A 24,445-nucleotide genomic window follows, 5' to 3' on the forward strand; every position below is an offset into this window, starting at 1 on the left:
AAACCCATGATGGGGCAAATTTCTTCAGCAAGACACTGAAGTGGCTGATCAGAGGGAATCAATTTGTGTGTTTCCAACGAATAACAAATCTCTCTCTGAAACCAACAAGAACCTTACTGAGTGGTAACCAATTACCTTTAAGCACCAAAGCCTGTTAAATTCTCTGCACAGTATAAGAATTGCCTGATACCAGTGAATTTGGAGGAGTAAGAAGTGAGATTGGATTGTGAAGCAAAGAACTTTCCTGAACATATATACATTACATACACATGAGCTTAGAATTAGAAGGGGGTTAAGTTTATAGTAATAATTTAAAGTTTGATCCTGTTTTTAAGTTTATAGAAAATTAAGAGTAACTTTTGTTTAAGTAACCATTTGTCTTGGAGAATTTCTATTGCTGCTGGATTTTGGGGTCCTCTGGGCTCTTAAAACTACTTTTGAGCAAAAGGTACTGAAGCTTAAAGTTCAGCATCCTGAGAAACTCAGCAGGTTCCACAGCATCCATAGAAGGCATAGATATATGACCAATGTTTCAGGCCTGAGCCATTCATCAAAGTACGAGGAAAAAGCAGGTCTCTTATTGGAACTACGGGACCTGCTGAATTTCTCCAGAATCTATATATTTACTACAATCACAGCATGTGCACACGTTCGTGTTTCATCTCTAGATTTGACGGTTTTTTTTCCCACAACTATCAGGCTCTTGCATATCCTTGAATCGCCTGGGCCATAACATTACTGCATCACCACCACAAATCTGTCTGTATGATTGAAGCAGCACAATGTTTGCACAATTCCAGCTGCAAATATTCATTTATTATTTTTTTCTCTCATGATGCATTATATTAATTGTTTGTTTGAATGCTTCAAACTAAGGAGCTGTGGCAAACAAGAATTTTATGACATGAACAGAATCACTTCTCATTTGCTATTTAAAGAGAACATTAGGGGAAGTTCACACTCAGAAGGTAGTGAGAGTGTGAACTGCCAACAGAAGAGGTGGATGCGAGTTTGATTTCAATGTTTAAGAGAAATTTGGATAGGTTCATGGATGGGAGGGAAATTGAGGGCTAAGGTTTGGTTGCAGGTTGATGGTAGTAAGTGGAAAATAGGTTAGTATGGACTAAGTAGGCCAAAGAGTTTGTGCTGTATTGTTCTGTTGTTCTCAAGAGTAATGTTTAAAAGGCATTTAGACAGTTTTGTAGATAGGAAAGATGAGAGGGATATGGGCCAAGTGCAGGCAAATGGGACTAGCTTAGATAGACAATTTGATTGGCACAGGCAAGTTGAGCCATAGGGCCTGTAGAACTCTATGATTCAATTAATTTGTGTGATTGTTTTGGATCATGGATGGGTGGGAAGGGAGAGGTGAGTGGATAGGTGTTGGATCTCCATTATCCGACCATGATTGTCTCTAATAAGAAAGAGTCTGTCAAGACAAGCCTATTATCTAGAGAAAGAATAAAGAGACTGGGACTTTATTCATTGGAACATAGACGGTTGAGAGGGGATTTGATAGAGGTATTTAAAATTATGAAGGGAATAGATAGACTAGACGTGAGTAGACTCTTTCCCCTGAGGGCAGGAGAGGTTGGAGCAAGAGGGCATAAGTTAAGGGTAAGGGGGCAAAACTTTAGGAGAAATGTTAGAGGTTGCTTCTTCACTCAGAGAGTGGTAGCAGAATGGAATGATCTCCCAGAGAAGCTAGTTGCAGCAGGGTCCTTTCTGTCATTTAAGAGAAGGTTGGATTTATTCATGGATATGAGGGGGTTGGAGGGTTATGGGTGGAGAGTGGGAGGGGGAAACTAGTGGAGTTGTTCAAGTGAACTGGTGCAGACTCAAAGGGTCGATATGGGTGCAAAACCTGCAGGTGCACAACCAGACAAATGGTACATATGCAGCATTCGTAGATACAAATAATTTAAAAAAATACAAATAATTTTTAAAATTGTTTAAAAAATATGAGCATCTCGGAGTGTGAGTAGTTCCTTTGGTCATTCACCATTCTCACTGCCTGTAGGAAGAAGCTGTTCCTCAGCTGGCAGGGCTGGCTCTGATTCTCCTATATTTCTTCCCCGACGGGAGCAGCTGAAAGATGTTGTGTGCAGGGTGGAAGGGGTCCTCAATAATTTTGCGTGCTTTTTTCAGACAATGATCCAGGTAGATCACGTCGATAGTGGGAATGGAGACTCCGGTGATGCCCTCTGCCACTCTTATGGTCCTGTGGATTGTCCTCCAATCCATTTCTCTGCAGCAATTGTAACCCACTGTTATGCAGCCGACCAGGATGCTCTCGATAGAGCTCTTGTAAAAGGTTGACATAATGGCAGCCAGTATCAACTGACCTTGGGCATAAAATTTAATTGCTATCACTTTATTAGAATGAGGCTTTTTATTCAAATAAAATCATACACTTAAGAGCATTGAAATCATTAAAATTATTTTTTTTTCCAATCAGGTTGTCTGTGACCAGCAATGGTATCAGTGGAATTGGTTTGGTGGCATTTGCAAATGCCTTGAAGTCCAATACCTCCCTAAGGAATGTCTACATCTGGGGCAATGACTTGGATGAATCCGCCTCCTCTGTAAGAAAGATATAACAGTTAATCCTTGAGCAATATCAGTGATTGTGTACCAGTATATTTTGCCCTTAGACTGAATCATGACTTAACATGGACAGTTCTCCGTATCCCTAAACCACTTATCAAATTAAAATGATTCAGTGAACACCAGCTCACTTCAAAATCTCACCAGAGAAGAATTACTCAGATTTTCAATCTGTGTTAAAATGTAGATGGTTTTGTTAAAAGTTGTGAGGTAACATGAGATTTTCAAGATTCTGGGTCCTAGTTTTGTGAGATGACGGATGGGTGCAAGGATTTGGTAATTTACAGGAGTTTAAATCAAAATCTGGACTGGAAAAGGAATTTTCCACAATGGAACTATGGGAGTGGGGAGGGTGGTGAATTGTGGAAGAATTATAGATCCGGCTGTATAGTTTTGAGGAGCCTGGATGTGCATCAGACCACATCAGGGGCTTACGGTGGAATCAGATGGCATCGCCCTACCAATTCACCAAGACCCCCCCCCTCTCCAAATCACCAAGACCCCCCTCCTCTCCAAATCACCAAGACCCACCTCCTCTCCAAATCACCAAGCCCCCCCTCCTCTCCAAATCACCAAGACCCCCCTCCTCTCCAAATCACCGATTCCCCTCCTCCAAATCACCAACATCCCCCTCCTCCCAAAAAAGGAACTATAAGGAATAAAGGAACTCCAATGACCCCTTCCCACTATGGATAAAGGAACACCCGTGACCTCTCCCCACTATGGATAAAGGAACACCCATGACCTCTCCCCACTATGGATAAAGGAACACCCATGACCCCTCCCCACTGTAGTAACAGAACTCCAACACCCCTCCCCAATGTAGATAAACAAAGCTGTCCATGTCATTTTCAGAATACTGCAAGAGAGACAGGTCTGGAAGTTTAACATTCCAGGGTTTCAGTGTTTTAGACACGATGGATGAGGAGGTAAAAGAGTCATGCTATTGCTAATGAGGCAACTTGGCAGAGAGGGACTGAGGCAGTGTGGATAGCAATCAGAAATAACACTGATGGGGCAATTCTTTTCACCTCCCAATAGCTACCAGGATAGGGAGGATTAGATATGTGGACAGATAACATAAAATTGCCAAAGCTACAGAATTGTCATGGTGAGGGACTTTGATTTCCTTAATGTTGATTGAGAAATCCTTCATGCAAGAGGCTGAGATTGGTCAGAACTTGTGATACCAGACTGTTTTTTGGAGTAGCATGTAGATAGTCCAGACAGAAATGGAGCCACACTAGACCTTGTATTGGCAAATGAGTCCAAGCAGGTGATAAGGGTTTCAGAGGGTGAACATTTTGGGAATAGTGATCACTCTTCCACGGGAGCAGCTGTTATCAGACAAGCCCATAACTGACATATGTGAGTTGTTTAAGGACCAACTGATTATTAATGACCAGGGACTGACATGTTCCAGTGTGAAGGAAGGACAAGGATGGCAAGGTCAGAAAACCTTGGATGATGAAAGAGGTCATGAACTTAATCAAGAGAAAAGAAGTCATGTGTAAGGTTCCGGAAGCTAAATCAGACAGGGTCCTGGAGGAATAAGATTGCAGGAAAAAGCTCAAGCAAAGCATTAGGAAGGTCAAAAGGAGATATGAGATGTCCTTGATGAGTGGCATTAAAGAAAATACCAAGGAAATTTATACTTGCATTGAAAACAAGGATGAGTAGGGAGTGTAAGGGATTGCTTAAGGTGTTTATGTGAGTGGGAAGGGAAAGTTGAGAACCACTGCTCTAGACCCGTTTCTGAAATAGTTTGCTTGAGAAAATTTGTCATTGGCCCATTTCCTTTGGAGTTATGAAACCCTACACATAACGAGTCAATTAGGTATGATTAAAATAGTGATTTTCAAACCTTTTTCTTTCCACTCACATACCACCTTAAGCATCTCTTACTAAATCACAGAGCACCTATGGCACAGGGAATACTTAAGGTGGAATTTGAGTTTTAAAAAAAGTTGTCCTCTCCTGAATACATGATGCTGCCAACAAACATATTTTTTCTTCTCCTCCTTCCTCAGGACTGCTCCCTCCATACCTCCCTCAACCACTCCTCCCTTCCCATCAATCGCCCCCTTGGCCTCTACCCCTATGACCATAGGAAATTCTGAACCATCATCCACATCTCCTCCTTCACCACCATTTAGGGCCCTAAACAGTCCTTCCAAGAGAAGCAACACTTCACTTTGAATCTGCAGGAGTCATCCACTGCATCCGGTGCTCCCGATGTAGTCTCCTCTACATCAGAGAGTCTGGGTGCAGACTAGGAGATCGCTTTGTTGAGCACTTCCTCTCCATCTGCCGCAATAGAGTGCATCTCCCAATGGCCACCCATTTCAATTCCCCACCCCATTACTTGCTGACACATCTGTCCGTGGGCTTATACACTGCAAGACTGAAACCACCCACAAATTGGAGGAATAACATGTATTTTGTATGAGCACCTTCCAACTAAATGGCATTAACATCAACCTCCGGTTCCTGCCAGCTTCCCCCCTCACCAACTCTCTATCCCTATGTCTCCTTTCCTCTAGCTCTCTTTCTTTCCCTCTCTCTACATTTGCAGAGCAACACCCCTCCTCTGATCAAATCTCTCCTCTCCTGTCCTAGATAGATGTTCAATTATCGCCTTTTACTTGTTGGCCTATGCTCCTCCTCCCCCACCCCTTTTATTTTGGCACCTGCTAGCTCTTTGCTTATACCTGGACAAAAGGCTCAGGTCTAAAGTATTGATTAAATATCTTTACTTCCAAAGGATGCTGCAAAACCTGTTGAGTTCCTCCAGCATCTTTATGAAGTCATCTTGCAGCTTTCTAAAACTGATAACTTGGAACTGTGTGCATTTCCAGTTGCCCCATCACAGGATGCATATGGAGGCTGTGGAAAGGGTAAAGAAGCCATCTGGGTTAGAGGTTATGGTTTATGAGGAGAGGTAGGACAACTTAGGATTCTTCTTTCGGGTTGGGGGGCGGGGAAAACCAGGAGAATACAACTAGTTCTCATCAAGGGGGACAGCACTGCAAAAGTTTAGGAACTTCAAACTCCTGGGTGTCAACATCTCTGAAGATCTGTCCTGGGGCCTTCATGTTGATGCATTCATGAAGAAGGTGCACCAGTGGCTATATTTCGTAAGGAATTTGAGGGGATTTGGTATGTCAACAAAGATCCTTGCAAATTTCTACAGGTGTACCGTGGTGAGCATTCTGACAGGTTACATCACTGTCTGATATGGAGGTGCCAATGCACAGAATAGGAAAAGCCTACAGAGGATTGTAGACATGGCCAGTGCCACCGTGGGTATTAGTCTTTACACCATTAATGCCATCTACAAGAGGCGGTGTCTCAAGAAAGCAGCCTCTAACCTCAAGGTCCAGTCAGAATGCTGTCCATGGTACACCTGTAGAAATTTGCAAAGGTCTTTGTTAACATACCAAATCCCCTCAAACTCCTCACAAAATATAGCCACTGGTGAACCTTCTTCATGATTGCATTAATATGGAGGCCTCAGGACAGATCTTCAGAGATGTTGACACCCAGAAATTTGATGTTCTTAACCTTTTCCAGTGCTGACCCCTTCAATTACCCAGGCCATGCCTTCTTCACACTGCTACCACCAGGAAGGAGGTACAGGAACCTGAAGACAAACACCCAGTGGTACAAAAACAGCTTCTTCTCCTGTTCAGATTTCTGAATGGACGATGAGCCACAGACACCTCCTAACTTTCTCTTCTTTTTGCACGAATTAATTGATTTTTATTTATAGCAATATTTGAACCTGTGAAGCTGCTGCAAAACAACAAATTTCATTACATGTTCATGACAATAAATTCTGATTCTGGTGTTGTGGTGGAGGTTTGTAAAATCCTGAAAGGCATTGTTGTGTTGGACAGCTGGAATCTTTTCCCCAGGGTGGAAATATCACACAATGGAGAACATGTGTTTAAGGTGAGGGGGAGAAGGTTAAAGGCAGTGTTCAGGACAAATATTTTACAGAGAGCGGTGGGTGCCTGGAACGGGTTGCCAGAGGTAATGGTGGAAACAGATAGAATAGGTACATACATGAATGTAATGGAGAGCTGTCTGTCAGGTGCAAGCAGCATATTTTTAGTTTGATTCAGCATCATGTTCAGCACAGACATCTGGGAAAAGACAGGAAGATATAGAAGCAGGAGAAGGCCATTTGGCCCATCGAGACCACTCCACATTCCATCATGAGCTGATCTATCTCCCAGTCAACTTCACTCACCTGCTTTCTCCCCATAACCTTTGATACCCTGACTATTCAGATACCTGTCAATCTCTGCCTTAAATACACCCAACGACCTGGTCTCCATAGCGCCCGAGGCAGCAAATTCCAGAGATTCAACACTTTTGGCTGAAGAAATTCTTCTGTATCTTTGTTTTAAATGGGTGCCCTTCAATATGCAAGTTGTGTCTCTTATCCTTGACTCCTCTATCGTGGGAAACTACTTTGCTACATCTCCTCTATTGAGGCCTTCCAACATTAAAAATGTTACTATGTTTCCCCCCGCGCCACTCCCCCAAATTCTTTTGAACTCCAAGATGTGCAGTCCAAGAGCCATCAAACAATGGCCTGATCCTGAGCTGGACTATTCTGTTCTATTGTTGGAACATTTCACTTTCCCTTTCTCTCTCACATTAGTAGGGATGGTGATTCTATTCAATGTGGTTAGAGGGTTACTTCCTCCCTCACTCTTCCCCACCATTAATGCACCTGGAACTCAGTTACAAGCACAACAGGGGTCCATTCCTTACCACTCAGTGTGAGTGGGTTTATTCCTCCAGTATGCTGGATGTCCATACCTTCTGACTCATGGAGAGGTTGCACATCTATCAACCTTCCCCATAGTGTGGGGAATATTAGTGGAGTGGGAGTCAGGAGTGGGTGTAGATTCCCCAAGGGCAAGAAGAAATCAGAAAGAAATGGCAAGAAACAAAATTGAGAATTTATTAGCTTTTAATTCTGCTCATTTCCCATTTTAGGAATTTGCGAATCTTTTAAAAGTTGGCCGTCTGAATCCAACACAGACAGATGTGAGTCCATATTGGATCGATGGACAAGTCTACCTGGCTGAGCTTGCTCATGGGCTCCAGATGTTCTATTACTGGACTCCCCAGTATGGGGAACGCAATGAAGCAGCTTGTAATGCCAGTAAAGATCTTCTGAAGGAACCTCAATCTTCTATTAGTCAGAACATAGAAGACCTAATGGAAACTTCAAGTTCATCTGGTAGTGACGCTGCAGACTCTTTGCATCAGCTATCTAATTAATTACTCTTTTTCCTATGTCCAGCAGATACTTCAAATATTCTTCCTGTTTCCTTTTGAAATCTCATGCTGAGTCGTGTTCTGCCAGCCTGTTCAGCAACACACACTTGATCACAACACTGTCGTGTAAAGAAATGAATTCTAATTCTGTACTTTTACAAATGATTATCTTAAATCAGAGCCTCTGCCAATCAAAATTGTTTCTTTATACTTTTATCAAAACTCCTGTAATTTTCAACACTTCCATTTTTTTAATACTTTTTAAATGTTTTTAAACCCCATAATAGTTACCTTACCTTAAATTCTAAATTATTTCATAAGAAATACATGTGATATATATCATCCCACCACCCCCCTCCCATCTCCCACCCCTAAAAGAAAAGAGAAAGAAAGAAATACCTGAGAATGCCAAGAAAATAAAACATTCATACAATAAAGTCTGTTGGAGGTTGCCAAGAAGTCAGCGAGTCAATTATACACGGAAACCTAAATTTTGTAAATATTATAGAAAACATGATATTTGTCTCGCAGATTATAAATAAATTTCTCTCATGGTATACAACTATGAAGTTCTGCATTCCATCTTTCCATGCCTAAATCTATTTCTGACTTCCATCATATTGCTAACAACACTTCTAGCTTCAATTTCTCTGTAAAACTGAAGTCCCACATCTTTGGATCTGTCAAGTAAATTTCTTCATCAGCTTCCCAAGACCTCAACATCCTTCCTAAAGAATAATGTCAGGAATTGGACAACTGGGTCTTGTTTTTACATTGTATCTTTATAAAGCTAAGAATGCCTTTTTAAAAACCTTTATTCTTGTCCCTTCAACCTTCATTCCACAACTTTTAACAGTACAGCATTAAAGAATTTAGAATTGCTGATTGTCTGAAGCAATTAATTGGATTAGAACAGAAAATTATTGCATAAATATGCTGTTACTTTCAATTATATAAGCCATAGAAGTTTAATTAATTGCCACACTAATGTTCTACCTCTCTCCCCAATAAACCTGCATATCTTAGAAAGATTATGTCGTTTTCAAGTTGCAAAATGCAGAATAGATGATGAGTTAAGCTGTTGTGTAGAGTTTTGAGTCCTGTCAGAAATACTGGTTTGATCAAGGGTGCCCCAGTTTCTCTGTACTTATAGCTGAAACCTCAGATCCCTAACATCCCCTCAGCCTCAGGTTCTTCAAAGTTGCCACACAAGCTAATAGGGTGATTTAAAAATGCATAAGTGTTTTGACATCCATTAGTTGGAAGATTGAGTTCAAGAGCCACGAGATATTATTGCAGCTCTATAGAACTCTGGTTAGACCAAACTTATTGTGTTCAGTTCTGCTCATCTAATTACAGAAAGGACATGGGAGCTTTGGAGAGGGTGCAGAGAAAATTTTACAGGATGCTGCCTGGCTTAAAGAACATGTCTAATCAGGAAAGGTGAACAATTTGTGTATTTTGTCTTTGGAGAAAGGATGATGAGAGCCAACTTAATAGAGGTGCGAGGGTTTATGAGAGGCATAAACAGAGTGGACAAAGCTGTGATGGGCAATACCACAGAACATCTGTTAAAGGTGAGTGGAGGAAAGTTTAGGGGAGATGTCAGTGGCATATCTTTTTTACACACAGAGAATATCCTGTTTGGACATTTAAGAGAATAGAAAGGCACATGGATGTAAGAAAAATGGGGGTTTGTGGACTGTTTGGGAGGGAGGATTTATATAGGGTAGCCCAACATTGTGGGCCGAAGGGCCTGTACTATGCCGTACACTTCGATGTTCTGAGGTGCAGAGGCACAGATCTGAAAGAAAAAGGAGACAAATGTCAGATACCAACAGAAAGGTTTGAAGGAATCCCTCAAGAAGTATAAAAATTTTTGAGAATAAATGGGACCCAACAGTATCAGACAGATGTTTTCGCTGTAAAAAGGAAATGGGAACAACAATTCATGCAATTTGACATGTGAGAAATTGGAAAAATTTTGGGATCTAAACCAGATATTAAATAAAATCACAAAAAGCAATATACCAAAAAACCCAGAGATCTTCCTCCTAAGTAATATAAGAAACAAAGAATTTGGACTCGATTTGGATGGAGCACAAAAAAGATTTGTTAGGATAGCCCTAGCTGTAGCAAAAAAATGTATTATGTCAACCTGGAAATTGGAAGACAACTTGAGAATACAACAATGGTATATAGAAATGAATAAATGTATTCCATTAGAAAAAATAACATATAATTTAAGAAATAACATTACAATATTCGAACAAATATGGGAGCCATCCATGAAATACAATAGAGAAATCCTACCGTGGACTTCCACCACCTAAAATGACAGAAGGAGAAGACAACGAAAAGAACTGACTCAGTAAAATTTCTTGTTTATTTTTATTAAGTGACAACATTGTTTAATGGGTTTAATGTATCTTATAGATTGAACTTTAAATAAATGGGGAAGGGAGTGAGGGAGGGAGGGAAGGGAGGGGGGAAAAAGGGGGAGAAAATGACACTATATATTTAAGAAGAAAAATGTCTGTATGTATCTTGGTCAATATGGTTTATAGTGTGAAAAATAAAAAATTTTAAAAAAGTATAAAAATTATGGGAGCATACTGGGAGGGAAATGAAGAGATTACTTTGGCAGATAGAATTGAAAAATATTTTACATCCTGTCTGTCAAGATGGAGGCCGGTGACAAGCAGTGTGCCTCAGGGCTTGGTGTTGGGTCCCTTGTTTGTCATTTATATTAATGATTTGGTTGATGGAGTGGTAAATTGGGTTAGTAAATATGTGGACAACACAAAAATAGGGGGAGTTGTGGATAGTGAGGATAGCTTTCGGTGACTACAGAAGGATTTGGACAGCTTAGAAGAGTGGGCTGAAAGATAGCAGATGGAGATTAATGTAGATAAGTGTGAAGTGCTTCATTTTGGGAAGAATAATCAAAATAGGACATATGCAGTGAAGGGGAGGGCATTGAGGAATGCAGAGGAACAGAGGGATCTTGGAATAACAGTTCATTTTTCTTTGAAAGTGGATTCTCATGTAGATAAGGTGGTAAAGAAGGCTTTTGGTATGCTGGCCTTTATAAATCAAAGCATAGAATATAGGAGCTGGGAGGTGATGTTGAGACTGTTCAAGGCATTGGTGAGGCCAAGTTTGGAATACTGTGTGTAGTTCTGGTCGCCAAATTATGGGAAGGATGCCAATAAGGTAGAGAGGGTGCAGAGAAGATTTACTAAAATGTGGCCTGGATTGCAATATCTAGAATACAAAGAAAGATTGAGTAGACTGGGTCTTTATTCATTGGAGCATAGAAGGTTGAGGGGGGGGGGGGGGGAATTTGATAAAGATAATTAAAATTATGAGGGAGATAGACAGAGTAGATGTGAATAGGCTCTTCCCCTTGAGGGTAGGTGAGATTGGAATGAGGGGTCATAAGTTAAGGGTTAGGGGAAAAAGTTTAGAAGTTACATGAGAGGAGAAGCTTCTCCACTCAGAGAGTGGTTGCTGAGTGGAATGACCTTCAGGAAGAGATGTTTCCAGCAGGGTCAATTTTGTCATTTAAGAGACGTGAGGGGATTGGAGGATTATGGACAGGGAGCAGGTAGGTGGGACTAGAGGAGATCACTTAAATCGGTGCAGATTAGAGGGGTTGAGATGGCCTGTTTCCATACTGTAATATGGTTATTAAGGTCAAAGCATCATGAGGTATACAACAGGTCCCCTCAAGGATGGAAATGGCATTTATGTGTAGAGGCAGAGGAGATGGGGAAGATCTTAAATTAATATTTTGTGAATGTGTTTACTGTGGATCAGAGTAAGCAGGAGTGGGGATGTGAAGGGGGTAACTAAGGGCAACCCAGGGCATGTCTGCACCAGTAGTGAAGAGATGTTAACAGTCTTCAATCAAATCAAGGTGGATAAATCTTCAAATCCAGACCAGATACATCCTGGAACATTATGTAAAAGCAGAAGAAAACTTCTTGTGTCTGACATTTTTAACTCATTTGCTGAGCATGAGAGAAGTTCTGGATGATGGCAATGTGCTGCTTTTATTTAAAAAGGGATGTTAGTCTCAAGACAATGGTAGATAAACTATTGGAAGGGATTTTGAGAAAGTTGACAAAGCGGATGGATGAGGCCAAGGCAGTTGCTGTTTACACAGATTTTTGTGAAGCATTTGATAAAGTTCCACATTGTAGGTTGGAATGTAAGGTAGGCCACAGAATAGGAGGCCAGCTAACTAATTGGTTAAAGTATTGACTTAGTGACAAGAGTCACAGTGGTTAAAGAGGGCATTTTTCCACACTGGAGGACCCTGATTCAGTACTTGGACCTTTGCTTATTGTAATATTTATTTGGGTAAGGATGTTTTTGTCAAAATGAGTAAGTTTGCTGATAAAATGTAAATATGTGCTAAGTTGACTGTGAAAAAGGTTACCTGGATTTACAACAAGATCTGGATCAGATGGGGAACTGCGCTAAGGAATAGCAGATGCAGTTCAACTTGGAGGAATGTTGCATTTGGGTGAAATTAACCAGGACAAGACTCACTCTGTTAACAACAGTTCCCTAAAGAGTGTTATGGAGCAAAAAGAGACCTTGGGGTGAAGGTACATAGTTCTTTAAAGTTGACAGCACAGGTAGAAGGGTAATGAAGAACATTTGGGATGCTTGCCTTCATCTCTTGGGGGTTTGAATGCAAGTGCTGAGACATTATGTCGATGAGGTCACATGTGAGCTGTTTTTGTTTGCCTAGCTATAGGAAGGATATTATAAAATTGGAACGAGCACATAAGTAGTTTACTAGTTTTAGGGAGGTTGGGTTGAGACTAGAAGAACTGGGCCTGTTTTCCTTAGGGCATGGGAGGTTGATAGGGGATCTTACTGAAGTTGATGAAATCATAACGTGCATTAATAAGATGAATAGTGATGGTCTATTTCCTAGAGTGGGAAAATCTAAGACGAGAGGGCATAAAGTGAGGGGGCTTTAGAAGGGATGTGAGGGGATAATTCTTCTCTCAGAGGGTGGTGGGCAATAAGCTGCGAAACAAAGTGGAGGAGGCAGAAACTTTAATTTTCTTTAAGGAACATGGGTTGATTGCATGGCTGGAATGGGTATGGGCCAAATGCTGCCAAATGGGCCAAAGGGCCTGTTTGTGTGCTGCTCTGTTGAGAACAGGGATTCCAATGCTGATCCCTGTGGAACACTACTGATCTTTGGCTTCAGGCCAGGTGAACACCATTCCCACCTCTATCCTGTGTCCTCTCTGGGCCAATCCAAGCTATCAATTTATTCTGGATCCCATGCATCTATATCTTCTGAATGAACCTTCCACAAGGGGTTTTGTCAAATGACTTACTCAATCCATGTCGTTAACATCCACTACCCTTCCATCATTAACCACCTTTGTCACTTCCTTCAAACCACATGCAAATTGATAAATCATGACTTGCTCTTCACAAATCTATGTTGCCTGCCCCTAATCTGACCACAGCAAACAATCCAAACTACTCCCATCTCCAGCATTGGTTGACTGTGGTCAAATACTTTTCTTTGGGAGCTCACCCATTTTCCTAATACCAATCAGTTTTGCTGATTTTGTAGAGACGTGGCATTTCTCTGGCGATTTGTGGGATCTGCTAAAGAGTACTTCCAGTGGTTTTGTTATTATTTCAGAGTAGCCTTATCTTTCCTTTGAACTACATTGTCAAGCATAATACATTTTTGAACAGTTTTGTCCTTTTAAAACTGTTAACCTCTGCCTCATGTGGATTTTTTGTTGTGTTAACATTTCCTTAATAATGACACCAGCATTTTCCCAACATCTGAAAGCAGGGTGACTCTCCTTTGGCTCCCTGTTTTCCTTTCCCTCTTCTCTGAAATACAGATGTTTCATTTGCTGTATTTAATCCACAGAGATCATTCTTGCAAGTTGGGAACTTGAGAAAATTACCATTAATACACCCCGTCTCTGTGAAGCTCCTCCTTTTGTAATACAGGATACAAGCCAGCTGTTCTGGGGATTTATAACGAGTTTTATTCCACCCATTCAAATCCATGGACTTGATGCAAGTCCAAGAGAAGCAACAGTCACAGAGTCGTCCCCTGGGGAATAGTTGTCTCCTATCTCGCATCTAACTTCAGGTCCTGAGCTCAAGGTCGAAGGGGAGTTGAGAGAAGGAGGGGGGGGGGGGATGGGAAGTCAAGGGGGGGGGGGCTGGGGGCGGGGCCCTGGAGGCTCGGCTGTCGGCAGGTTAGTGACGTCACGCAGCAGCTGTGATGCTTCCGCGCGGAAGGCGGTTCCGAGGTTGGAAGGACGGCGCCCGCGGTCTCCATGGTGACGGCTTCCGGTGGCCGGCACTGGCGACGGTGGGTCCAGGGATATGAGTTACGGGGGGGGGTGCAGTGGTTTGAGGGAGGGGGGACGGGGGGTTCAGTGGTTTGAGGGAGGGGGGACGGGGGGTGCAGTGGTTTGAGGGAGGGGGACGGGGGGTTCAGTAGTTTGAGGGAGGGGGACGTGGGGTTCAGTGGTTTGAGGGAGGGGGACGGGGGGTTCAGTAGTTTGAGGGAGGGGGACGTGGGGTTCAGTGGTTTGAGGGAGGGGAACGGGGGGTTCAGTGGTTTGAGGGAGGGGGGACGGGGGGTGCAGTGGTTTGAGGGAGGGGGACGGGGGCGTGCAGTGGTTTGAGGGAGGGGGACGGGGGGTTCAGTGGTTTGAGGGAGGGGGACGGGGGGTTCAGTGGTTTGAGGGAGGGGGACGGGGGTTCAGTGGTTTGAGGGAGGGGGACGGGGGGTTCAGTGGTTTGAGGGAGGGGGGACGGGGGGTGCAGTGGTTTGAGGGAGGGGGACGGGGGCGTGCAGTGGTTTGAGGGAGGGGGACGGGGGGTTCAGTGGTTTGAGGGAGGGGGACGGGGGGTTCAGTGGTTTGAGGGAGGGGGGACGGGGGGTGCAGTGGTTTGAGGGAGGGGGACGGGGGGTTCAGTGGTTTGAGGGAGGGGGACGGGGGTTCAGTGGTTTGAGGGAGCGGGACGTGGGGTTCAGTGGTTTGAGGGAGGGGGACGGGGGGTTCAGTGGTTTGAGGGAGCGGGACGTGGGGTTCAGTGGTTTGAGGGATGGGGACGGGGGGTTCAGTGGTTTGAGGGAGGGGGACGTGGGGTTCAGTGGTTTGAGGGAGGGGGACGGGGGCGTGCAGTGATTTGAGGGAGGGGGACGGGGGCGTGCAGTGGTTTGAGGGAGGGGGACGTGGGGTTCAGTGGTTTGAGGGAGGGGGGACGGGGGCGTGCAGTGGTTTGAGGGAGGGGGACGGGGGGTTCAGTGGTTTGAGGGAGGGGGACGGGGGTTCAATGGTTTGAGGGAGGGGGACGTGGGGTTCAGTGGTTTGAGGGAGGGGGACGTGGGGTTCAGTGGTTTGAGGGAGGGGGACGGGGGCGTGCAGTGATTTGAGGGAGGGGGACGGGGGCGTGCAGTGGTTTGAGGGAGGGGGACGTGGGGTTCAGTGGTTTGAGGGAGGGGGGACGGGGGCGTGCAGTGGTTTGAGGGAGGGGGACGGGGGGTTCAGTGGTTTGAGGGAGGGGGACGGGGGTTCAGTGGTTTGAGGGAGGGGGACGTGGGGTTCAGTGGTTTGAGGGAGGGGGACGGGGGCGTGCAGTGGTTTGAGGGAGGGGGACGTGGGGTTCAGTGGTTTGAGGGAGTGGGACGGGGGCGTGCAGTGGTTTGAGGGAGTGGGACGGGGGCGTGCAGTGGTTTGAGGGAGGGGGGACAGGGGCGTGCAGTGGTTTGAGGGAGGGGGACGTGGGGTTCAGTGGTTTGAGGGAGGGGGACGGGGGTTCAGTGGTTTGAGGGAGGGGGACGGGGGCGTGCAGTGGTTTGAGGGAGGGGGACGGGAGTTCAGTGGTTTGAGGGAGAGGGACGGTGGGGTACTGTGGTTTGAGGGAGGGGGGATGGTGGGGTGCAGTGGTTTGAGGGAGGGGGACAGGGGGGTGCAGTGGTTTGAGGGAGAGGGACGGTGGGGTATTGTGGTTTGAGGGAGGGGGGATGGTGGGGTGCAGTGGTTTGAGGGAGGGGGAAATGGTGGGGTGCAGTGGTTTGAGGGAGGGGGCAGATATGGGGTTGACCGGGGTTGAATATGTGGGTGATGGGGTTGGGGGGGGGGGGTCAGAGATGGGATACGGGGGATGGGGAAATGATGAACTGAGTACGGGGATGGGTAATGAGAGGGAGAACAGGACAGGTATAGGGACATGAACGTTGTAGGCAGATGGGATGAAGATGCTCTTTATGCCCATGTGGAAGGGAGAAGCATTGTCGCAAAGTGAGAGGCTGGAATGGATCAGTGAAGGGATGAGGGAACAGGTTAAGTTCGTGGGATTTCATTGGGGTTAGTGTTTTGGAGAAGGGATTCAGAAGGAAAAGCAAAGGGACAGAGCAGTGGTGTAAGATTTTGGGGAGGGGAATGGAGAATAATCTAGGGCACAATGACAAGGTAATGGAGGTTTAAGCTATAGAGGATCTACTTTGAATTGCAGCCAGTGAGAATGTGAAATTGAGAAAGGGAATGAATGGAAGCGGTAATGCATTTGATAAGGATTGTTGGAAGACGTGCATGTTGGATGGAAGTGGAGGAGTGATGTTGATTGTACACCATCTTCCACCACTCCCTTCAGTGCATTCCAGGCGTGGATGACTTTAGGTATAAAAAAAACTTACTTCTGATGTCTCTCCCAAACTTTCCTCCCAGAACAGATCCCTGCAGAGTATTTCTAGTCACTGACTGTTAGGCATAATACACCTAAATACAACCAAGCTCTGTCAAGCCAATGCCAATTCCCCAAAGCCAAGTTTCCATGGATCCTATTCCTCATGATTTTGTGGATGAGCCTACCATGGGAACCTTGACAAAAGTCTAACTAAAATCCATATACACCACATCCACCATCCTACCTTCATCAATTTCTTTTGACAATTACTCAAAAATCTAATTTAGGTTAATGAGATGGGACTTGTCCCTCACAAAGGCACACTGAATCTGCCCAATAAGAGATAGATTCTAACAGAACACAGGCCCTTCGGCCCTTGATGTGCTGACCAATATATTCCTAAAAGTACTAAACCTTCCCTTCCTCATAACCCTCCACTTTTCATCCAACATATGTCCTCTGGTGTTTCCTTTTCCTGCCCTGCAAAACAGGTACTGGCTGTCCACCTTGTCTATGCCTCTCATAATCTTGTAGACCTCTATTAAATCTCCTCTGATCCTTCTACTCTCCAAAGAGAAAAGTTTCAGCTCTGCTAACCTTGTCTCATAAAATGTTTTCCAATCCAGGTAACATTCTGGTAAATCTCCTCTGCGCCCTGTTCATAGTTTCCTCATCCTTATAATGAGGTGACACTGAACATAATACTCTGTGTGGTCTTACCAGAGATTTGTAGTTGCCACATTACTTCCCTACTCCTGAACTCAATCCCCCTATTAATGAAACCCAACATCCCATAAGCCTTATTAACTATCCTATCAACCTGTGTGTTGACACTGAGGGATGTATGAATTTGAATGCCAAGGTCTCACTGTTCATCCACACACTTAAGTTACCTGCCATTGACCATGTACTCAGCCTCTGGTTTGTCCTTCCAAAATGTATCACCTCACACTTGGCCGGATTGAACTCCATCTACACTTTTCTGCCCAACTCTGCATCCTGTCTATACCCTCTTGTAACCTTCATCCACAACTCCTCCACCCTTCGTGTCATCCACAAACTTACTGACCCATCCTTACGCCTCTTCATCCAGGTTATTTATAAAAATAACAAAGAGTAAGGGTCCCAGAACAGATCCTTGTGGAACACCACTAGTCACAACCTCCAGGCAGAATACTTTCCTTACACTATACTGTGTTCTTCCTGCAAGCCAAATTTTTATCCACACAGCCAAGGTTCCACTGATCCCATTCTCATGACTTTCTGGATGAGTCTCTCATGGGAGATCTTGTCAAATGCCATACTAAAATCCATGTAGACCACATCTACCACCCTACCCTCATCAATTTTTGTTACCTCCTCAAAAAAATTAAATTAGGTACATGAGGCATGACGTTCCCGTCACAAAGCCATGCTGACTATCCTTGAGTAGATGGTACTTCTCCAAATACTAATAGATCCTAGCCTTAAGAATCTTCTCCCATAGTTTGCACACCACTAACATAAGACTCACTCTATAATTCCCATGATTCTCCCTGTTACCTTTTTTAAACAAGGGGACTACATTTGTCAATTTCCACCAAATATTTTTTCTTGTTTAGAAGTATAACTAATAATTTGACCTCTTAAATATGCTTTCAAAGCATCCCATAACACAAATTAACTTTGCACTGAATTCTCATTTAATATGCAAAAACATATTAATTTGATCTCTAATAAAATAATAAATTCCAGCTGTTTCAAAAATGCGATATTAAATCTCCATCTATAACTAGTTGGAACCACATCAGAACTAACACATGAAATCAATAAAAATGAATGATCTGACAACATTCAACTTTTATAGTCAGCACTAACTGTTCTCCCTTGCAATTGAGCAGATATTTTTAAAAAATCAATTCTTGATGAAAAAGATTTGTGTCTAGCCGAATAAAACAAAAAATCTTTCTCAGTCGGATTCCTCCTTCTCCAAATGTCCACCAAATTTAAATCCTTCATAACTTCTGCCAAATGATCAGCCATCTTTAATTTTCTTACAGACTTTGGGGATTTATCCAATAAAGGTTCCAAACAACAATTAAAATCTCCTCCCACCAATATATTATCATTCGCTTGATTCAATTCCAAAAAAGCTTCAGTAAAAAACTTTTCATCATCTACATTAGGAGCATAAACATTTAGCAACATTCGTAATTCAGAAAAAATCTTATAATTAACCATCAATTCCCTACCCTTCTTTTCCGATACTGAATCCAATGTAAAAGACAAATTTCTATGAATGAAAATTGTAACTCCACACACTTTAGAATTAAAAGAAGATGAAATAACTTGGCCCACCAAGTCCCTTTTCAATTTTAAATGTTCTTTTTCCGTCAAATGTGTTTTTTGTAAAAAAGCAATATCCACTTTCATTTTCTTAATATAAACTAATACATGCTTCCCTTTTATTGGATTATTCAAACCCTTAACATTAAAAGTTGCAAAATTTAAGTTAGACATTATAACTAAAATAAATCAGGCACACAATAAAAATACAAATGCAACAAAGACTCCAAACTACTTCTAGATATATATAAACCGTCCCCCTCAAACCCCCCCTAAACTAAAATATAAATATTTCCCCCACCCTATAAAAAGTGCAAGTGCAGTACCCCCTCTGATAACCGGGTGTGGTTAATACCAATAGTGACTGATGATTATTCCAATCTCGTCCAATCAAGATTCAGACATAATTGGCCTAAGAAACTTTTCCTTAATTATTCAGGTATTTATCAGTTATTTAATTTTGAGTTTTAAACTGTCCAGTTGAGGAGAGATGACTTCCCACGTCTTCACCCTATGCCATCTTGCCACCGCCCCCCCCCCCCCCCATTTATCAATTTCCAATCCTCTGCACCTCCCCTGTGGCCAAAAAGGATTTAAAGATCATAGCTACTGCCACATCTATCTTAATTCACATAGCAACCTGGTGTATAATCGCACCCAGCCCTGGGGACTTATCAATCTTGATGTTTTTAAGAAGATCCAACACTTACTCTTCCTTAATCTTGTGGCGAACCGCACCACTCCATTTTCAAACTGTTGTCTGTAGTTGCGGGCCCCCGCAGGATCAGGAATTCTCAGTGGCCCTCTGGGATGCACGTGACTTCAGAAATGCATGTGACTTCCTTAATCTTGTGGCGAACCGCACCACTCCATTATCAAACCGTTGTCTGTAGTTGCGGGCCCCCGCAGGATCATTTCTCTGGCCATCTGGGATGCGCGTGACTTCAGAAATGCGCGTGACTTCCTTAATCTTGTGGTGAACCGCACCACTCCATTATCAAATCGTTGTCTGTAGTTGCGGGCCCCCGCAGGATCAGGAGTTCTCAGTGGCCATCTTGGATGCGCGTGACTTCAGAAATGCGCGTGATTGTGATAGTGTGCCACTGTAATTATTTAAACTCCTGCAAAGATTCCATTAAACTATTCTGTTGGTTCATCTCACAGGCATCCTCTGTTGTTCACGGCACCACTCGCTACAATTTCCACATTTTCCATCTTACAAGACAGTTCTATTCTGACCTCACCTGATCTCTTGTGAATGTTAACACCAAGTATTCATTTAGGACCTCCCCAACCTCTTCTGCCTCCAGGCACATGTTGCTTCCTTTATCCCTCGACGGCCCCATCTTCATTCTTGTCATCCTTCTGTTCTTCACACGCACAGAACGCCTTAGAGTTCTCCTTAATGATACATGCCAAGGCTTTCTCATTCCCCCTTTAAGTTCTCCTAAATCCTTTCTTAAGTTCTTTCCTGGCTACCCTATACTTCTCATGAGCTCTTTCTGTATCCTGCTTCCTATATCTAATATATACTTCCTTCTTCCTTTTGCCTAGTTGCCTCACCTCTTTCATCAGCTATGGTTCCCTTTTCCTACTATCTTTTCCTTGTGCTCAGTTCAGGATAGGTTTGTCCCATTGGAACGAGTGGTCCCTAAACTTCCTCCACATTACTTCTGTGCTTTCACCCTTGAACAACTGTTTCCAATTTTACTCTTGCTACTTTCTCATCCCTTCATAATTAGCCCTTTGCCAATTAAGCACTTTCCCATTTTGTCTATTTTGTATATGTTTCCATAGCTATGCTGATACTAAGGGAATTGAGGTCACTTTCACCAAAATGCTCCCCCACCAAGCGGCCCCAGAACTAGATCCAGTCTGGCTTCTCCTCTCATCAGCCGGTCCACATACTGTGTCAGGAATCCTTCTTGTACACACCTGACAAATTCAGCCCCATCCATCCCTCTTGCAGTCAGGAGGTGCCAGTCAATATTAGGGAAGTTGAAATTACCCATAACTACAACCCTGTATTTCCTGCACCATTCCAAAACCTGCCTGCTTATCTGCTCCTTGGTATTTCAAGGGTTATTTGGGGGCCTATAGACAACTCCCAACACGGTGATGGCTCCCTTCCTTTTTCTGATTTCCACCCATCTCAACTCAGTGGACACTCCTGCTACAGAGTCTTCCCTTTCTATAGCCGTGATACTATCCCTGACCAGTAATGCTACTTCCCCACCCCCTCCCATATCCTTTTTTTTAAAACACCTCAACTCCAGTACCTGCAACAGGAAAGTTGGAGGAGTTGATTTTTGAAGTGAAGTTGGGAAGGTTGTCCATAATGTAGCACATAATAGATGGATTATGGGTATAGTTTGTTCTGCCTCAAAAAATATCCATGAGTGGATGTTCTTTTCCTAAGCTTTTAGTTAATTGGATATCTGGGGAAAGTGTTTCTGCTCGATAATTCCAAGGTTGTGAAAACAGTGTTGCTTTCTGATATAGTACTGGCCAGCACACCTGATTTGGAAATGTATCCCTTACTGACTGTTAACAATGCTTGGTCTAGTGGATGGATTTGTGGCAGATGGGTGAGTGGTGTGGTAAGTGGGTTGGTGTGTGGAGGATATGGGGTAGGGCAAGGAAGATGAAGGGGAAGGGGAGAATTTATGAAGGTAGTATGTGGAAGAGAATGTAGGAGTGCAGTGGTAAAGACAATGTGGAATGAGGGGCTCCTAGTCAGCTCATTGGGCTTCTGCTTTCAGATGTCGAATGTGGGGCGGTACGGCAGTATGGCAGATGTCAGTTTTCAAGCTGTTGCAAGTTTGTTGTGTGCCTCTGAAGACAACAAAAATGTTGTGCAGCTGTTGAAGAGCCACATATTGTTTAAGGATCTGGGAGGATCAGGGCTATGCCATATTCCACCAGTGGTCCTGCATCTCCAGTACTTGGAGGAACTGCACCTGGAGAGGAACCAGATTGAGGAAATCCCACCTGAAATTGGATTGCTACAGAGACTACGGGTTTTGTATCTGAACAACAACAAACTGAGCAGCATCTGTGATCAGCTGGCAGACTGCCAACACCTCAAGAGTTTGGACCTGAGTAACAATCCGCTAGAGGGCAAAATCCCCACACACACCCTGTGCCGTCTTTGGGGCCTGCAGGAACTACGCTTGTCCAATCTGAATTTAGTGCAGTTTCCAGCCCAGATCTGTAAGAAGCTGCATCACCTTCAGTTGCTGGGATTATCAGGCAACAACTTGACATCGTTACCCTGGGAAATCAGGAACCTGACCCAACTGCAACAACTCCACCTGAAGAACAACAAATTACATGTGTTACCACCAGGATTTTGTCATCTACCAAAATTGGAGGTTTTGAATTTGAGGCAGAATTTATTGAATTCCCTCCCTGATGATATCAGTTCTCTAAAGAACTTAAAGCACTTATACTTGAGCAATAACCAACTCACAGCCATCCCTGAATCTCTTGGCAGATGTCTCAACATATGTGTATTAGATATTAGCAGAAATAAACTGCATCCCAGACTCGATGTCTTCCCAGTCAGTCTGGCTGAACTGGCTCTCTCTGATAATCAGCTCCATATATTTCCAACAGCTATCTGTAACTTGGCTGACACTTTACAGCTCCTCTATCTAAAAAACACACAGTTAAAGAAACTAAGCTGTTGCTTCTCCAGTTTAACAGAAATTCGCCTATTGGATCTCAGTCAAAATCCTCTTAGGTACTTGCCAAAGCAAATCTGTGACCTGGCTCAGTTGGAGATGCTGTCACTGGATGACAGTAAACTAAAAGAGGTACAAGTCTTCATACCTGAGTAGTCAAACCAGAAGGCAGTGTGAGACAGAAAAAGGTGTATGTCATCAGGAAGGATAACATATTAAATGGAGGATGGGTTTCTCACTTAAATATTATTAAATGGTGGGAGTTTGGGTAGTGTTGCTATACACTTGTACATGTGTCACTCAAGGCCAGCATACAAGTGCAGCAAGCATTATAGCATTAGGATGCAATATCATTTATTAAAAAAAGGCTTTGAATGACAATAGCAAGGAAATCTTATTGCAATTGAAAGGGGCCTTGGTACATTAGGGTTGTGAGAAGGGGAGCACAGTGAAAATTCACTGGACTGGTTATAGGAATGGCAAGTTTGCCATTGAAGGAAGAATGAAGAGAATGTAACTTTAGAGTTTAGAAGGATGAGAGATTGAAATGTATATTTCTAAATGATTTGACAGGCTGTATGCAAAGAGGATTTTCCAATTCATGGACGACTCCAGGACCAGGGACATAGTTTGCAAATAAAGGATAAATTTTTAACACTAAGATAATGAGCATTTTCTTGTCACTTGCAGTTTTAATTTATAAATATTAGTTTTGAAATTCACATTTGCTATTTTAATATGTGGAAATCCTATGCGGGATGCTGTTTTGAAATTTAACAATGTCGGAGAGTCCATGGTAATATACTTTAGTAGAAGAAATAAACCGACAGACTATCTTCTAAATGGGGATAAAATTTTAAATTTCCAGATGCAAAGGGATCTGGGAGTCGTCAAGAAGGATACCCTGAAGGTAAACTTGCAGGATGAAATGGTGGTGAAGAAAGCAAATGCAAAGCTGGCATTCATTTCAATAGGAATAGAATATAAGAAAAGGGATGTGATGTTGAATATTGGTGAGACCTCACGGAGTATTGTGAGCAGTTTTGGGCTCATAATTTCAGAAAGGATGTGCTGACAGAAAGGGTTCAGAGAAGGTTCACAAGGATGATTCTGGAACTGAAAGGGTCATCATCTGAGGTACTTTTGACAGTTCTAGGTCAGTACTCATTAGAATGTAGGAGAATGAGGGAGGATTTCATTGAACCATTTCAAATGTTAAAAGGCACAGAGAGTGTCGATGGAGAAAGGTAGCTTCCCATAGTGGGAGAGTCTACTCTAGGACAAGAGAGCATAACTTCAGGATTGAAGGGCAGCCACTTAAAACAGAAATGTGGAGGAATTTCTTTAGCCAGAATTTAGCAAATCTGTGGAATTTGTTACCACAGACAGTTGTTGAGGTGTATTGGGTGTATTTAAGGCAGAAATTGACAGGATCTTGATGAGACATAAAAAGTAATGGGGAGAAGGGTGGGCATTATGGTTGAGTGCAAAACTGGATCAGCTTGTGATTGAATAGCAGAGTAGACATATGGGCTGAACAGCCTATTTCTGCTCCTACATGGCCTTCCAAAACTCAAAAGTATCAAATAACAGCTCATCCAAATCATTTTGGGATTAGGATGGATAACTTCAGCCCAAATATACCAGCAAGGGTTTGTGATCAGTTACAAAGCTAGTAGGCATATGTGAAAATTATAAAGCCAAAGATGATAGTACAAACCATAGAACATTACAGCACAGAAACAGGCCTCTTCGGCCCTTCAAGTCTGTGCCGAACCATTTTTATTTTGTTGCCTAGTCCCAATAACCTGCACAGTTTATAG

General features: G+C 43.2%; 2 protein-coding genes and 1 long non-coding RNA gene across 9 annotated transcripts in view; 2 read left to right on the top strand and 1 right to left on the bottom strand.

Annotated features, from left to right (window-relative positions):
* The window catches only part of LOC138742783 (leucine-rich repeat-containing protein 34-like), a 69,443-nt gene extending 60,973 nt beyond the window's left edge, over positions 1-8,470 (top strand). For all 5 annotated transcript variants that reach the window (XM_069897709.1, XM_069897710.1, XM_069897712.1 and 2 more), the window contains 2 exons: positions 2,459-2,585; positions 7,621-8,470. In XM_069897709.1, coding sequence (XP_069753810.1) covers positions 2,459-2,585; positions 7,621-7,908 — 415 coding nt within the window. In that variant the 3' untranslated portion in view covers positions 7,909-8,470. The remainder of the gene's footprint in view (positions 1-2,458; positions 2,586-7,620) is intronic.
* On the bottom strand, positions 2,359-14,091 carry LOC138742785 (uncharacterized). The gene is made up of 2 exons (XR_011344405.1): positions 13,869-14,091; positions 2,359-2,583 (listed from the first exon to the last, which is right to left on the bottom strand). It is a non-coding gene; the product is annotated as an uncharacterized lncRNA (long non-coding RNA).
* A 119-nt stretch (positions 14,092-14,210) lies between these two features.
* The window catches only part of LOC138742787 (leucine-rich repeat and IQ domain-containing protein 4-like), a 48,568-nt gene continuing 38,333 nt past the window's right edge, over positions 14,211-24,445 (top strand). For all 3 annotated transcript variants that reach the window (XM_069897723.1, XM_069897724.1, XM_069897726.1), the window contains exons 1-2: positions 14,211-14,284; positions 21,699-22,754. In XM_069897723.1, coding sequence (XP_069753824.1) covers positions 21,699-22,754 — 1,056 coding nt within the window. In that variant the 5' untranslated portion in view covers positions 14,211-14,284. The remainder of the gene's footprint in view (positions 14,285-21,698; positions 22,755-24,445) is intronic.

Source organism: Narcine bancroftii, chromosome 9 (genome assembly GCF_036971445.1).
Source record: "Narcine bancroftii isolate sNarBan1 chromosome 9, sNarBan1.hap1, whole genome shotgun sequence".
In the NCBI taxonomy this organism is placed as follows: domain Eukaryota; kingdom Metazoa; phylum Chordata; class Chondrichthyes; order Torpediniformes; family Narcinidae; genus Narcine; species Narcine bancroftii.